The sequence below is a fragment of the Rhea pennata genome, chromosome 9, assembly GCF_028389875.1.
Source record: "Rhea pennata isolate bPtePen1 chromosome 9, bPtePen1.pri, whole genome shotgun sequence".
Lineage (NCBI taxonomy): Eukaryota > Metazoa > Chordata > Aves > Rheiformes > Rheidae > Rhea > Rhea pennata.
In genome coordinates this window covers 11439835-11453911 of record NC_084671.1, presented here as the reverse complement: position 1 = coordinate 11453911, position 14077 = coordinate 11439835, and the positions used below count along the sequence as shown (strand labels likewise).

Below are 14077 nucleotides of genomic sequence, written 5' to 3'. Positions count from 1 at the left end.
TCAGAACTCTATTCTGATGACTCTTGGTCCAGTTTGGCAACCTTTTAATGTTGTGGTAATCTAATTGTAAAAGGAGATTTTGGGGGCTTTTTAAAAAAGAAAGAAAGAAAAAGAAAATAAAAAGTTTGACCTAGGAATGGCTGTCAGGCAAATCTCTGTACGTTAGGGCCTAAACTAATCTCTTACAGTGAGGCAAATTCCACAATGTTCTGGATCTACTTTGTTGGTAATCTCTAATTTGAGAGACTTTCTTATTTAGTGCCTATTTTTTTTAAAGTAAAACTATTACAACTATTTTGGTTTGTCAGATAATCACTGAAAGGAAAACACTAAGATTATAATATATTTCACTGGATCCTAGCTGCTTAAGTGTGTTTTCACTGTAAGATAAGCTTATGAAATATTGCCCAAGCTAACATAGTAAATCTTTTTCAAAAAAACGTGTCTTTGCTCAGGGTGGAAATATTGAATGGTCATTGGATAACCACTACAGTAGAGGGGTCAGAATAATTCATTTTCAGTTTAGAATATAAAGCAAGGAGTTTTTCCCACCTCCTCTGCCCAAAATGCTGTTTTTCTTGCCAGTTAACTCTCCTTTAGGATTACTGTGTGGATAAACCCTGTTGTGGGAGATGTAACATCTCCCAGCTCAGATCTTCTAAAACACCCGTCTCCAGTGGGGCCCTGATACCTCACTGTCCGCCCACACACTGAATTCCAGCTCCAGTGGAGAAAAGGGAAACGTGCGGTGAAAAAGAGGGTCTGTCACAACCATATTTGTTGGAACTTGGGTATCGGACTCTCTGTGACAGTTTATCGCTGTCTCGATATCGAGGCTAGTGATTTCCCAACTAAACCAGGTGGACTTTGGATCTGGGTTACAATTCTCCCTTCTAAATGGAGAAGTTTGTCATTAGGGAGCCCTCATTGCTGGTGCTCTGGTGCTGGTGACCTGTAACCATTAGACGCAGCCCTAATGCCAATAAAGTTTTGACTTTAGAAGGAGCCAGCTAGAAGTTACGGGAAAGTCCACATCTGTTAGCCCCAGGAGTGTGGAATTCCTCAGGTGTTTTCTTCTGTCTTCCTTTTCAGGAATGTTGCTCATCAGTAAATGCATGCAGTGATGCTAAAGCTAGGTTAGGAGAGATGGCATGAGAGTATGTGGCTGGGATAGTCTTTCTTCATTTATTCTCTGGATAGTTCAGTTGTGGATCCTGACCTCTATCTGCTGGCGTCTCAGTCTGGGAGGGATACTGAAATTGGAGAAACCCTTGAGGAAGAAGTTCCTCTCCAGCGGGCCAAAGGCCCTTGGGTGATTTTAAATAGTATAAAAGGCTACCATGTGCCTCAGCGAGAGTTTGGATGCTGTATAGTACTTGTAGTAGGTTCTCAGGGGTCAGCTTTGGCAGAGTGCAGTAAAAGGCTCCAGTCCTGCTTATTCTTCATCCCAGGCAAAGGCTGAGCTGGTGACCCATACGCTCTCCTCCTAATGGCGTCATGGGGTGCTGTACTTTCATGTGTGGCTATGTGATATCTTCTGAGGTCACAGCTGCTGGTTCCTTTTTTTTCTCTTTTTTTTTTTTTTTTTTTTTTTTTGACAGAGAAGGCTACTTCAGTGAAAAAATGCAAGAGACTTTTTGGAGAAATAGGAATTGGAAAGGAAAGTGGGAAGTAGTCAGTGGTCATAAGGACGTATTTCTAGAGCATGGCTCCTGGTGCTTTTCCCTTTCTCGTTCTTGTCTGTTGTGCCTCGAGTCGGTGCCATCATTCCGCTGCGCTACAAAAACAGAGAATGCAAACCTTGCTTTCTAAATACGTTTAGGTCTGATTTCTCTTGCAAAACCAGTATGTGCCATTCAGTGGGAGAGAGTTCATTCCAGTAACCCCCTGGGCTGGGTCAGGTGTGTCTGAACCGTATGGTCTTTGGAGGACTACCAAATCCTCAACCGCCCGCTGCGCCTGCCGGTGCTGCTTTGTCGTCCCGTTCTTTGTCCTAGCTGTCTTCGTGGCTGGCACGCTGTAAGCTCATGGCTATTAACCAATGGCTTGAAAAATTTTAAGAAAACAAAGGCAGCTCCTTGCTTTTATTCTTGACTAACTTATTTCCCGATACGACCTCTAGCTGACAGAGATCTTATGGGAGCTAAGCAAAGGAGGTGTGCAACTTAGGTATCCCGATATTTCGAGCTGTTTGGGGTTATCCAAGCAATTTTTTCAAACTTGTCTGTCACCATGAAATGCTATGGAGGTTTTGTCTCTTAATAACCCTTGTTGTTCCAAGTTGAGCTTGCTTCACACGCTGAAATAAAGGAGGTTGCTGCTGGTCTTAACACTTTTTTTCGTCTTTTTCCCTAAGGGAAAAATAGAACGTTTTTATTTTTAAACTGCTGCATGTCTATATCTCTCTGGTCTCCTCTCAGCCTTGCTAGAAAGTCAGTAGAGATGCAAGAAATGAAATGGAGTCGCTTGTGTTCTTCCGAAAAAGATCATCTCTGGGGAGAGCCCGAAGCTGAAGAGCTTTGCATCAAAAGGCAGAACTGGGGATAATTAGTGGCGTACGAAAACCGGAGTGTGTCATTAGAACGATAGCCGTCGCTGTCAAGCGACTGCTGCTCTAACAGTGCCCGAAGGCAAGCCAGTCCCTCGGAGGTGGCGCGACCATCTGTGAACGCGCCCTCGCCATGGCGGTGCACAGCCGTGCCCCTCGGGGCCAGCTGCCGACAGAAGAGCCGCTCTCCTGGGCCCGCGTTAGCTCCCGCTCGGGCTCCCGGCAGCGGCGGCGCTCCTCGCGCGGAGCCTGCTCACCCTTCATCCGCCTTGACAGCCGTGTCCCTCAGAACTTGCAGTCGGTGCCCTGGTCTCTTTTTAAGACAGCAAATTTCTTTTGAATGCTCAAGACCTGGCTTTAGCACGCGTGCTTGAGATGGATGCGATTGCCGTGGAAGGGGAAAAAGGCAGGCGTCCTCCACAAGCCCTCCAGCAAAGAGCACGTGGGTGTTTCCATCCTTAAAAACACTTCTAGACCGGTAACCGCAGGCCCTCGGCAGTAATTTAGCTCGCGAGGGCCTGCTCCCAGCGTTCTCCCTCGTGGCAGAGCGCGCTCCGGCTGTTTGTAAATACTAAAAGGCGTGCAGTGTGCCAGCTACCTATAACGGATGCTTTCAAGCTCAGATACTTGAATATTTGAAAATTGCAAGCTGGAATTTAGTTGGCAGTTGGTTTAAATATTCCTGGTATCTGGTGAAGGAATTTCAGAGGAGGGAACGTAGCTGTTTGTCATACGTAGTGATTACTTTCATAAGGCTTTTTAATAATCCTGGTCTGGAGCCAAAGAGGGTCAGCTTGGTAGATGCGGTTTCAGTTTCTAAGATAAATATACATTTTATAACTTTGCATAACATTTTTAAAGGAAATTAAATATTAAACGAATGTATGTACATAAGGGACTATTTATATAATATCATTGGCTCCAACTAAGAAATGCCAGGAAATTCATGTAGTTCTTAGTATTTAATAAATAGAATGTGTTTTCCACCATTTTGTTTATTATGGCTGATATAGTGGTACTTGTAAAGTTTGGGTTTATTTTGATTTTTGTTTTTTAGCAGATGTGAACAATAAGTGAACCTGTATTTGCTCTCCACTGTAGTCTGGAGAAATAATAAATGTTGTTTAACGCTTAGCTATTTTAACACTGGAGAGATCTCTCTTGTTTCACTTAGGACTAATATATGTACCTGGCACTGTAACTTACAGTAAAGGACCAATGTAAATTGCCGATGGAAATGTACTACAGTAACTTGTATTTATCTTTCCTGTTTGATACAGTGAAGGCTATCGGAATTGGTGTGCACAGAACGAAGCAAGATGATGTGCCCAAAATGAATGATCCTAAGCTCCTTCCAGATAAGTTTCTTCAAAGGACAGCTAAAGTAAGTCGATGTAGGATGACAAGTGGGCATGTGTGTGCATGTGCATCAGAGTTTAGTGCACTATGTTCCAAAAAGCTGAGCTAGACTACTTCTGGCCTCCCTCTTGTCTTCCATCTGTTGGTCTTTGAATCTTGTTTCTTGTTGCAAGGAGAATAATCATCTGATAAATTTAAAGTGTCTTGTTGTTTTTACCAATTATCCTAGTTTAAATTCCATTTGTTTGCTGGACAAAATTACTTAGCAAGGTTCAGAAAAAGATTGGATACCAATACGAATGTGAAGATTTCCAAAGTTGTCAGAATTAATTCTTGCAGCCTTTGGAAAGACTGTTGAGGCTGTTGGTTCAAGATCTATGTCAATTTCTGAATGTTAAGAAACCAGAAAAAGACCACTGAGTCAGACTGGGTCAAGTCGTTCCCACATCTTGCACTTTCCTCTACAGCCTCTGGTTCTGGTTCCTGTTCTGCACTGGACTGGCCTTTGTTTTCATCCAGCATGGCAATTCCAGTGCTCAGAATTGCTCAAAGATGCCACTCCTGAAGCCTTTCTGAAGGATTCTCCTGTATAAGTTTAGGAAATGACCTATATTTCTGTTAACCAGTGACTTATTATGGTCTATAAAAATATAGTCTGCATGAACACCTCTCTGGAACAATTACTTAATGATAATGTAATCTATTATTCTTTTCAAAGCCATCTTGTACAAAGGTAGAATAACCCCAGCTTCAGAAAGCTCAAAGAGGAGAGAGCTGCCAAATTCCCCACAGCACATCCTTTCCTGTGGTTAGCATTGGATCTGCCAGAGGCACTGTTTTTGAACTGGCCTGTTCTGCACTGAATGTTGAAATCGCAGGCCGCAGATACAAATGAAAGATTTTACAGGAGTTGCTTGTATGTTGTGGCTAATTCTCTACATTTGGAAGCATCTACTTCTTGTCTGGTTTTGTTCTGTAATCAAGAAAATTGCAGTAGAGAGCTAGCACTTGGAAGGCACTTAGCTCTTCTATAGCTGTGAGCAAGATGGCAAAAAAACATTGTAAATAGGTACTCAATTAAGAAATGTTTGAACGCACAAGGAAAACATGATACAGGCTTTTTGTGAACTTTCCAGATGTTCTACTGAGCCTTCATGTATCTCTATTCTGTTATGGGAAATAAGCTTCCTTGAAGGTATTAGCTGTAGAAACCTTTGTCTCTTCCAGGTGGTCTATATTTTGGAGAAGAAGCATTCCCGAGCAGCTACAGGCTTTATCAAGCTTCTGGCAGACAAGAACAGTGAACTCTTCAAGAAATGTGCCATGTTCTCACCTGTGGACCATAGAGTGCCCAGGGCCTACGTGTCCTTGGCTGATTGCCCTTCAGACTTTGTAACCAGACCTGAGGACTATTCAAATACGCTCTTCATCTGCCGCATAGTGGACTGGAAAGAAGACAGCAACTTTGCAACAGGGTATGTGGCTGCCATTGGAAGTAGAGATAAGATTTCTAGTCAAGGTTCTTGATTTTACTTTGTTTGATACATACAGTAGAGACAGGAATCTGTTAACAAGACAGATGTCTTGCATCCGTCTTGTAGCTGGTGAAGTAGATATGATTATGCTAAGAATATCTCCTTGCTAGTTAAATCTCATGGCTATGTAAACTTAGTTTCTTTTGATGCTTCCTTCTGTGTGCTGGCATGTCACAACATAAGTGGGGGTAGGGTCTATGCTCAGGCAAGCTGTTAGTCTAAAGAGAAGAAACACAGGCACTTGGCCTGACCAGCACAGACACGCTCGGGTACTGGGTAGCCTTTTAGTCTTTCCTCCATTTGTGCAAAAAGAGTACAAAGCATGTAGCTGTTTCATTTCTGTCAGAGGAATATCAGTGCCTGTGAGGGTCATCTTTGTCTTTTTAAGGCCTTACTGATATGAAGTAGAAAGTTGCAAATTTTGGGGTATTTAAATTTGCATCACTTCAAAGAGAGCTAGAAATCAAGCTGTTGCTCCTGAAGCAGAAAGGTGTTGCACACTGTACTTTTTAGGAGGGAATATAAGGCTCTTTGTCCTGTCCAGAGTTCATATCAGAGGCACTTCCATGAAGGAAGAGGTGTTAAGACCTGATGCTGGGCTGGATCCAGATTGCAAGTTCATTTTGCCCTTCCCTGGGGAAGACCCTGTATTTCTCAGTATATTTGTGCTCTTTGGGGAAAAGCTGCAGTGCACCATGTACCTGACTGGGGCAGTCCCACTCTCTCCAGTAGAGTAAGCCTCATTAAATAATGACAGATGTGGACAAATTTACCCAGTTATCTATGGAAAAACTAGTAGCCCTGGTTTATTCAGTGATTCAGAGTAGATAATTCTGAGCTATGGCAAATCCGTGGTCAGATCTTAAAGGTGATGGGAATCTGGACATGATCTGGATGTTATCTGGAGTATATGCTGTACTGGGAGTGCTAATGGGAGCTGGATGTAATGCCAGCTTTCTCTTCCCCTTGCAAAGCTGTTCTGATGGGGTGGCACAGATGATGCACAGTGTCAGATAGCAGAGTGGGGTTTTTTATTCTTTTTTATTTTTATTTTTTAATGGAGTCATCTCAGCTCAAAACTCCTGGTAAAACTTGAATTGTATACAATTTTTTTGAAGCAAGTGTGTTGGCACAGATCTGTCAGTTCTAAACTAAAAGTAAATTAAACTGAAGCCTGTTTCCCTTGAGTTTTCAAGTTTATCAGTTGCAGCTGCTTTGTGTGTCCAGTAATAGCAAGCTCCATGTGTACTACTTGAGAACCACGTGAGCAGCTAAGTCGCTCGGTATTTTCTAGCTAAACTGATGTGCATGAACTGAAGTGGCCTCCCTTGGAGTCCCACTTAACTAGGGGCTGGCTGTCCTGTAAACTTCCCTATGACTAAGTTTCTTACTGGCAGAGATTTTCTTTGTCTTCCTCTGACTCCAACAGAGAAAAGACTGGAGGGTGATTGTACTGCTTGACTTCTTGTTGTGAGCAAATATCTTTTTAGTACAACTGGGGGGAAATTAGGAATACTGGCTAATGCTTTTTCGTTGGCTAATGGGTGTTTCTCTAATTTGTGCTTCTGACTGCGTTGTATACTCTCATCTGACTGCTTCAGTAGTTTCCAAGATGTAAAGGGTGTTGTCAGGAAAGAAAACTTCCACGATTGTCTTCATACATAGTTGTTTCCTCTGGGATTCAGTTGCACTTCAGTAAGAGCCTTATGGAGATGGGAGCATAAAACCTTGGTGACCCATTTTGTTTTTAGCTATAAATACATGCTTGTTAAACACTGAAATGCAAAAAAGATCTTGAAGATCCCAAAAGATCTCATTTGTTTTTTGGACTTGTTTATTAGCTGGACATGTTGCTAGTGAGGGGCCACCTGAAGGAAAGATGTGGAACTGATCTACAGTTCACTGCATGCCTGCTTTTCTGAACTTTCTTGTCTGGGTGGCTAGGTGAGGAATAGGCCTCTACCCTTAATTATGTGGCCTGGAGGACTGTCACCACATTTTCCTGAGGATTTCTTTCTCTAACACAGGCACTGTCACTTTGAAGTTGTTCAGGCTGGTTTGATAGAACGGGCCATCAATATCACAGCCAAACTGGCATTCAAGCAAGTTTTCCTTCCTGTCAGTGGTGTCCCTTGTGTTACTACCATACTGCTTGGGCTCAGATGCTCCTTTCCTGCTTGCCCACATTAGAAGATTGGGAGTATAAGTCACTTGTGGCCCTGGGGCCCTGGAACTGTGCACCCCTTAGCTCTGCACACAGACTTCGTGATATCCCTTTGGCACCAACACTTTGAGTTTGAAAATGTCTGGACTGTAGCCCATAGGTCTGCACTATCTGAAGTCTGGAAGTACTGCAAGGGAAACTCCCTCAGGAGTTCGGCAGTCATTTCTCTTGGATGCCTGGGACATTTTCAGGTACTTTCCATCCTGCAGCCGATCTCTCACAACTGGACATGCGCTTTCCTTTCTTTCCTTTTCTCTTGGGAGGGTCAGTGCTGTGTTTCCCAGTTTCCCAGCACAGTTCACAACATGCTTTTGGTCTTAATGGTGACTGGTGGGTTGCTCTGTGTTGGCACTACTCGCCCAGGGTGGTCACCAGCACTGTGGAACCTGGAAGTCCCCTTGGGGCAAGGGTGTGTTTCTGTGACCCATGATTGCCACCTGGTGGTCATCAATGAGACACTGTCCCCTCTAAAGGCCACTGTGTCACCCCTGACTGTGTGCGCTCACCTGCAGCTTTTGTTGGGCTCAGACTGGTAGGTCGGAAGGAGTGGAGAGGAGCTAATGGCTCCATATCCAGCTGGTGATGCCATAGATGTGTTGTGCTGCTGTTGCACTCCTTCCTTGTGTGGTTGCACGAGAAGTGATTTTACTGTGGCAATGAAATGCCATTTAGCTATACCCAATCTAGGTAGCAGATGAAGCAAAATAGCTCCAAAGTGTTGTCATTTTTTAGGTAAACACAGTACAGTTTATTTCTGGATACCTTTCTTTTTAGTTTTGGGGTATTGCTCCAAATCTCTCCATTCCTTTGAAGGTGGTTAAGGTAGACTCTTTTCTTGATCACACGGTATGATGATGGATGGGACTATTTAAAAAAAAAAAGGGGGGGGGAGAAAAGAAAAAGTAAAAATGTAGAATCACCAATTCTCTCTATCTTTTAGACACAGTGATACATGAGGGTTGTGTGGCTATTCTAGCTCAGGGCCTTGGATATTGGTCTGTCAAGGTAACAAGATTTGCCATGGGATTTGCAATAAAATGAAACCTTGCAGTCTGTTCTTTTACTTATTGCTCTTTCCAAAGCCATCCAAGTGGTTTGAATTTCTTTCATCTCTGGACATTTAATATATATATATATATAAAATATATATATATCTGTGTTTGTATATATATGTGTGTGCATATGTATACACACATGCAAATATACACATATATATACACACATATATATATGTATTTTATTTAGCTCAAAATGTAATTTGTTGAGGGGAAATGATGAGATAACCTTGGGCAGCTCATTGTAAAGCTATGAGGAAAGGTTTGATCTCTGGCCAATATAGCTGCAGTGGAAAAAGATCTACTTGCAAACGTGCCTGTCTCTCAGTAAAGCTCTATTCCCTGGGCATTGCTAATCGTGCTGATCTGGAGCATGTGATGACTCCATTTCCACAGGGAGCACGATGCTGCTCCTGTGCTCTGACAGCAGGTAGCCCGGCAGTTGTTGAGAGGCAGCTCAGCAGTGCAGTTAAACTGAACTGAGCTCTTGGGAGCTCTGAATTCCTCTGTGATGCAGCTCAGCATCTCCGAGCACTCAGCTCCGCAGCCATCTTCCTCTAGGGCCTTTGGATGCTTCCAAGCTGCTGGCTCTGGTGCCCTCATTCAGCCCCACGATGCTGGCTGCTCGAACCCTGGGCAAGTCTGGGTTTGGTGTGGTGGGAGCAGCCAGGTGACCTCCTTTGCTCTTCCCTCTTCTGCTGCTGCATGATATCCCTTCAGGTTTGGTGGCTTATGGATGTGTAGGATCTTCCACTGCTGCTGAAAGACACCCTTCAGGTAGGGTCATGGTGAGCAAGTCTGTTCTAGGGAGAGATTGAAAATGGTTGTTAAGTCTCCATGGAAGCTGTTCACTCCCATTTGGGAGCCTGCCCAGCTTTCCGAAGGAAACGAGCCTTATGTAATTGTGCTTTGTCTTTTTGGACGGTTCTTATCACCCAACCTTTGAACACGTTGACTAGTTTCAACTGAGCCTGGGGAGCCGGAGGGCTCAAGTGTGTGCTTGTTGAAATGGGTAGCTGCATAGTGGGGAGAGGTCCACTGGGCATCACCATGAAGAGTTAGATGGAGCATGAGTGTGGCTCTATCTGAAACACACGCTCATGGGAACCCAAGCAGCTCACAGGGCAGTTCAGTTGGCTTTCAGCTGCACCTGCTTTGGAGAAATACTCTTTGAGCATGCTTATGCTTTGCATGCTTCCCAAAATCCCAACTGCAGCACATTCCCTTCCAGTGCTTTCCATGACTGGGTACTGCCACTCTGTCTGATGTCAGTGTAAGGGTATTAAGGGATCTCTCCAGGGTGCTCTAACGCTCTTCTATCACTGTCATAGAAAAGAAATGTTTGTGTCTATTTTAATTTTTTTAACCTTCTAATGTAAGAAAAAAAAATGCAAGTCTGGGATGTCCCAGGCATGCGAACTCCCTGGGGCCAAATGACTGGCTGCTGCTGGGCCGCGTGCTTGTTGTTGTTTGTAAGCCTCTTGAGCTATTCTTGCTGCCCTTGGTGGCTGCAGAAGCCCATGAGTGATTTACAGCCTGGCTCTTAGTCCAGGACCATCTATGATCCTATATGCATTACCTTTGATCACATGCTGTCCTGTCAGATTTTGCTCTGATGCAAGTCGTCATGTTTTTGACTGTAACATGGCCCCAATTAAAGTCTGTTGCACACTTTATTTCAAGATACTTAAGAAATGTTCCCTGGAACACTGTAAATCAAATGTTAATTACTATTAAAATGTTAGTCCTATATCAAACCTCTGGGTAAACCCCTTATGGTTCATAATCTAATTTGGGTAAACGGATCAAGAAAACATGGGTTTCCAAACTGGGCTGGAAAGCATTCTGGCACTGAAAGGAACTGTCCATGCCTTGTAATGTGGGCTTGCAGCCACCCACCTGGTATAGTTCCCTTCCCTGCTCTGCCCTTCCAAGAGAAGGGGCACTTGTTCAGCCCTTGCCATGCCTTTTTTTTTTTTTTTTTTTTTTGGTAGGGCAACATGTTCCCCTCTCCTTCTCTTTTCTTTTTTTCTTAATTTTTTTTTCCAATTCATCCTTCTGATCATGCAAGTTGTTTGAGTCAAGATGCCTTACTCCTCGCACCAGACTCTGTGAGGCAAAGGAAGAGGTTCAAGCACAAGGCCCCAAGCTTGACAGTAGCCCTTATAAGGGAGCTACTGGAGGGCCTAAAACCCATAGACTCATCCTTGCTAAGTCTCCCAGCTCTACACTAACTGTTGGGAATGAAATGGTAGTTTCTTTGGTTTATTGTTTCTGCTGAGAGAGGGGGAGATAAACCCGATGTCTCGTTTATTTACCTTAAAATAAGGATCAGGCTGGGACCAAGCTGCAGCAACAGGGAATTAAGCTTAGATGCCAAAAGTACACATATTTCTGCCATACAGTTTGTACATAAAATTGAAACAATGGAGGGAAATATCTTTTATCCTTGTTTTCGTTTTTATTTTAAAGCCAGGCAATGTGAACCCTACAATTTACCGCGCCACAAAGTGCACAATCCTTTTCAGCATATTACACAATGTGACAGGTTTATTACAGAGCCCTTCTCGTTGTGAAGAGAGATAGCCTTACTCCCATAAAGAAGATGGGCTTGCTTGCAGTGCGTAGATGGGGTTTGTTCTGTGGCTTTATGGCACATCTGAAGCACTGAGAGCATCGTGCTTGTCCAAATGACAAGTACTCTATTTTGGCCTCGGGGAAACCTTTAGGAAAATAATTAGTGCCCGTTCTCACTCATTAGAAGTAAAGCAGAAGGATCAATATAATGATTGTGTGTTTTATGCGGTGGAAAAACACTTATTACAGTGGCTGTATTTGCATTGTGTTATTACCCCTCTCTTTTGTGTCATATATTGATGGATTTGCCTAAATTTCAGCTGTAATTTCCTTGTGCCAGGAATGTTATCTCTATTGCATGTAAAGTGCCATTCATTCTAACGGCAGTGTACGTGGCAGTAATTTATGTATTGTATATATGAAAAAAAAACCCAAAAAACTCTGGGTGCTGCAGAGCAGTCTGGGGATGAGAAAGGGGGCTAGGAGAGCTACTCCGGGGCACAGGTTCTCATCTTACATTTGTAACCAGGTAGGGAGGGGACAAGGGTCTCCAGTCCTTTGGAGTTCCCGTTTGCGCACTATGTCTACAACTGACACCAAAGCTCTCAGACAAATGCTTGCTGGGGTTTGCACTGAAGCAGATGGAAACTTTCTCTAGGCATAATAGAGCGTAATGGAGCAGCAGCCTCATCCACACGTGTGCAGAATACTTTGACAAAGATCTTTAGCACGTGGGACACAATGTTTCTCCTACCTATGACTTCTTGATAGCTGGCTCCCCCCTGGTTGTATGGTGGTCCAGTGGTGGCTCCTCAGGAGGGGAGGGACAGAATACTGGGAGCATTCAGGTCCAGGAAAAAGCCTAGAAAATGGTTGGAAAGACTATCTGTGTGTGTGTGTGTGCATGCCATTCCTTTAAGAATGGGCATTAGGGCTCTCCACATCCCTGCCTGCACTGGGCATCGGCTTTCCTAGGTGGAGAGGTGTGCAGTCTGGCGTGGAGAGCAGCGTGATGAGCTCTCTGGAAGCTGTCTTCTGCAGAGCTGTCTGGGATCTGGTAGGAACCTGTTCTCCATGAACTGAGTCACCTTTTCTAAATGGTGAGGAGAGGAAGGGGAATTTCAACTCCTTTTTTTGGTAACATGATGTCACTCTATAGAAGAGTGTGGGAAGCAGCCATTTGTAAAACTGGAACAGCCTGTATGGAGAGTTGCACTTGTTCCTATTGACATCTCCGTGGCTGCTACTTTTTCTAAAATGGAGTGCTCTTCTACCTCTACAAAAAGCTAATAATATAAAACATCTTAAAATGAGATGCACAAAATCACCCAGGGTACTGTCTGGCTGGTGTTTTGTATCTCCAGCAGACAGAAGTCATGATATGTTCTGAATTCCTGCGAAGTCCTCTGCCAAAACACAGGGAGACTAAGTGAATGGGTGAAAGAATGTGTGTGAGGACTCAGCTGCACACTCAGCAGCCTCTCTGGAGAGGACACTAACAACATGAGAGTTCTAATTATACACTTAAAACATCATCCCTTTCTTTCTTTTTGCAGGCAGATGGCCAAAACTCTTGGGCAGGCAGGGGAGATTGAGCCGGAAACAGAAGGGATCCTGACAGAATACGGTGTGGATTTCTCTGACTTTACCCCTGAAGTCCTGGAATGTCTTCCCCAGAGCCTGCCCTGGGTTATCTCACCGGGAGAGCTGGCCAGCAGAAAAGATTTAAGGTAACAGAGAAAAGCCTGGTCTCACTTCTTGAATTGGTGCAGGGTTTTCTTGCTTTGTATTTTGCTTTCATTACACTTTGAAAAGGCAGTGACTTATGTGTTACCTGTGCTAGCTTGGAAAGAAACTGCTTTTCAAAGTGCCTGCAAACCTAAAAGATCAGTTATTTGGAGAAGTATTTTCTTGATGTGTGGAGACTGTCTTTCAAAAGGACTGTTGAAAAATGGAAATTTGGTGTTTGGTACCTAATCTGAAAGCTTTATATTTTTGTCTGGAATGTATTACGTATTTTGGTGGTAGTTTTATAGAGATTTTCTGAATGCCTGGCATATCAAATGATCCTGGACACTGTTCCTTTGAAACTGTAGCACAGGTAGAGCCTGGTGTGTGTTTGCCTGTCCAGGCTCAATGTTTTTCGTAGTTCAGAAGAACTGGTATTGTGTGGAGCTTATGACAGTTCTCGATCAGGTTAGTGTTCAGCAAACGTATTTGTTCCCTGCAACCTGGCAACTTTGTGCTGTCCACCTACCTCATGTTACCCATACCTGCAGTTTAGTGATCCTCGCATCAGCCTTCAGGAACTCCACATTCTGTTGGATGATGGACACTATGACATTGCCAGTCTACCCAAAAGTAATGAACTCATTATGCTTCAAAACACAGCATTAAAGAGTCACCTTTCCACTTGACAAGATTTAAGGACAAAGCATAGTAGTTTAATTAAACTTAGCTTAGCGATAAAGGAGGGAAGTTGCAAAAAGCAAAACAATAAATAGGTTAAGATGATACAGTGTGTTCCACTCTGACACTTGCTTATATTAGAGCATCTGGTCTCCATTGGCAGCTCTCATTGTGGGGGACGGATTCTACAATTCAGTTCAGTGATACTTGCTTGCACCTTGCTGAGGTAAAACAGCTTGATTCCTCAAGAGAGATTTCTGCTGTTTGCGGTGGTACAAGCACTTGCATGTAGGTGGCAAGACCTTTTCTCTCTCAGTTTGTTATCAACATGGATGCTAATAAATTGAGTGGGTAAGTGGATAAACTGCAG

The 14077-nt window shown here is 43.6% G+C and overlaps 1 protein-coding gene across 3 annotated transcripts in view; it reads left to right on the top strand.

The window, feature by feature from the left end:
* Positions 1 to 14077, top strand: part of DIS3L2 (DIS3 like 3'-5' exoribonuclease 2) — a 201515-nt gene that overhangs the window by 71971 nt on the left and 115467 nt on the right. For all 3 annotated transcript variants that reach the window (XM_062582955.1, XM_062582952.1, XM_062582954.1), the window contains exons 7-9: positions 3829 to 3932; positions 5135 to 5382; positions 12855 to 13028. In XM_062582955.1, the coding sequence (XP_062438939.1) occupies positions 3829 to 3932; positions 5135 to 5382; positions 12855 to 13028 (526 nt within the window). The remainder of the gene's footprint in view (positions 1 to 3828; positions 3933 to 5134; positions 5383 to 12854; positions 13029 to 14077) is intronic.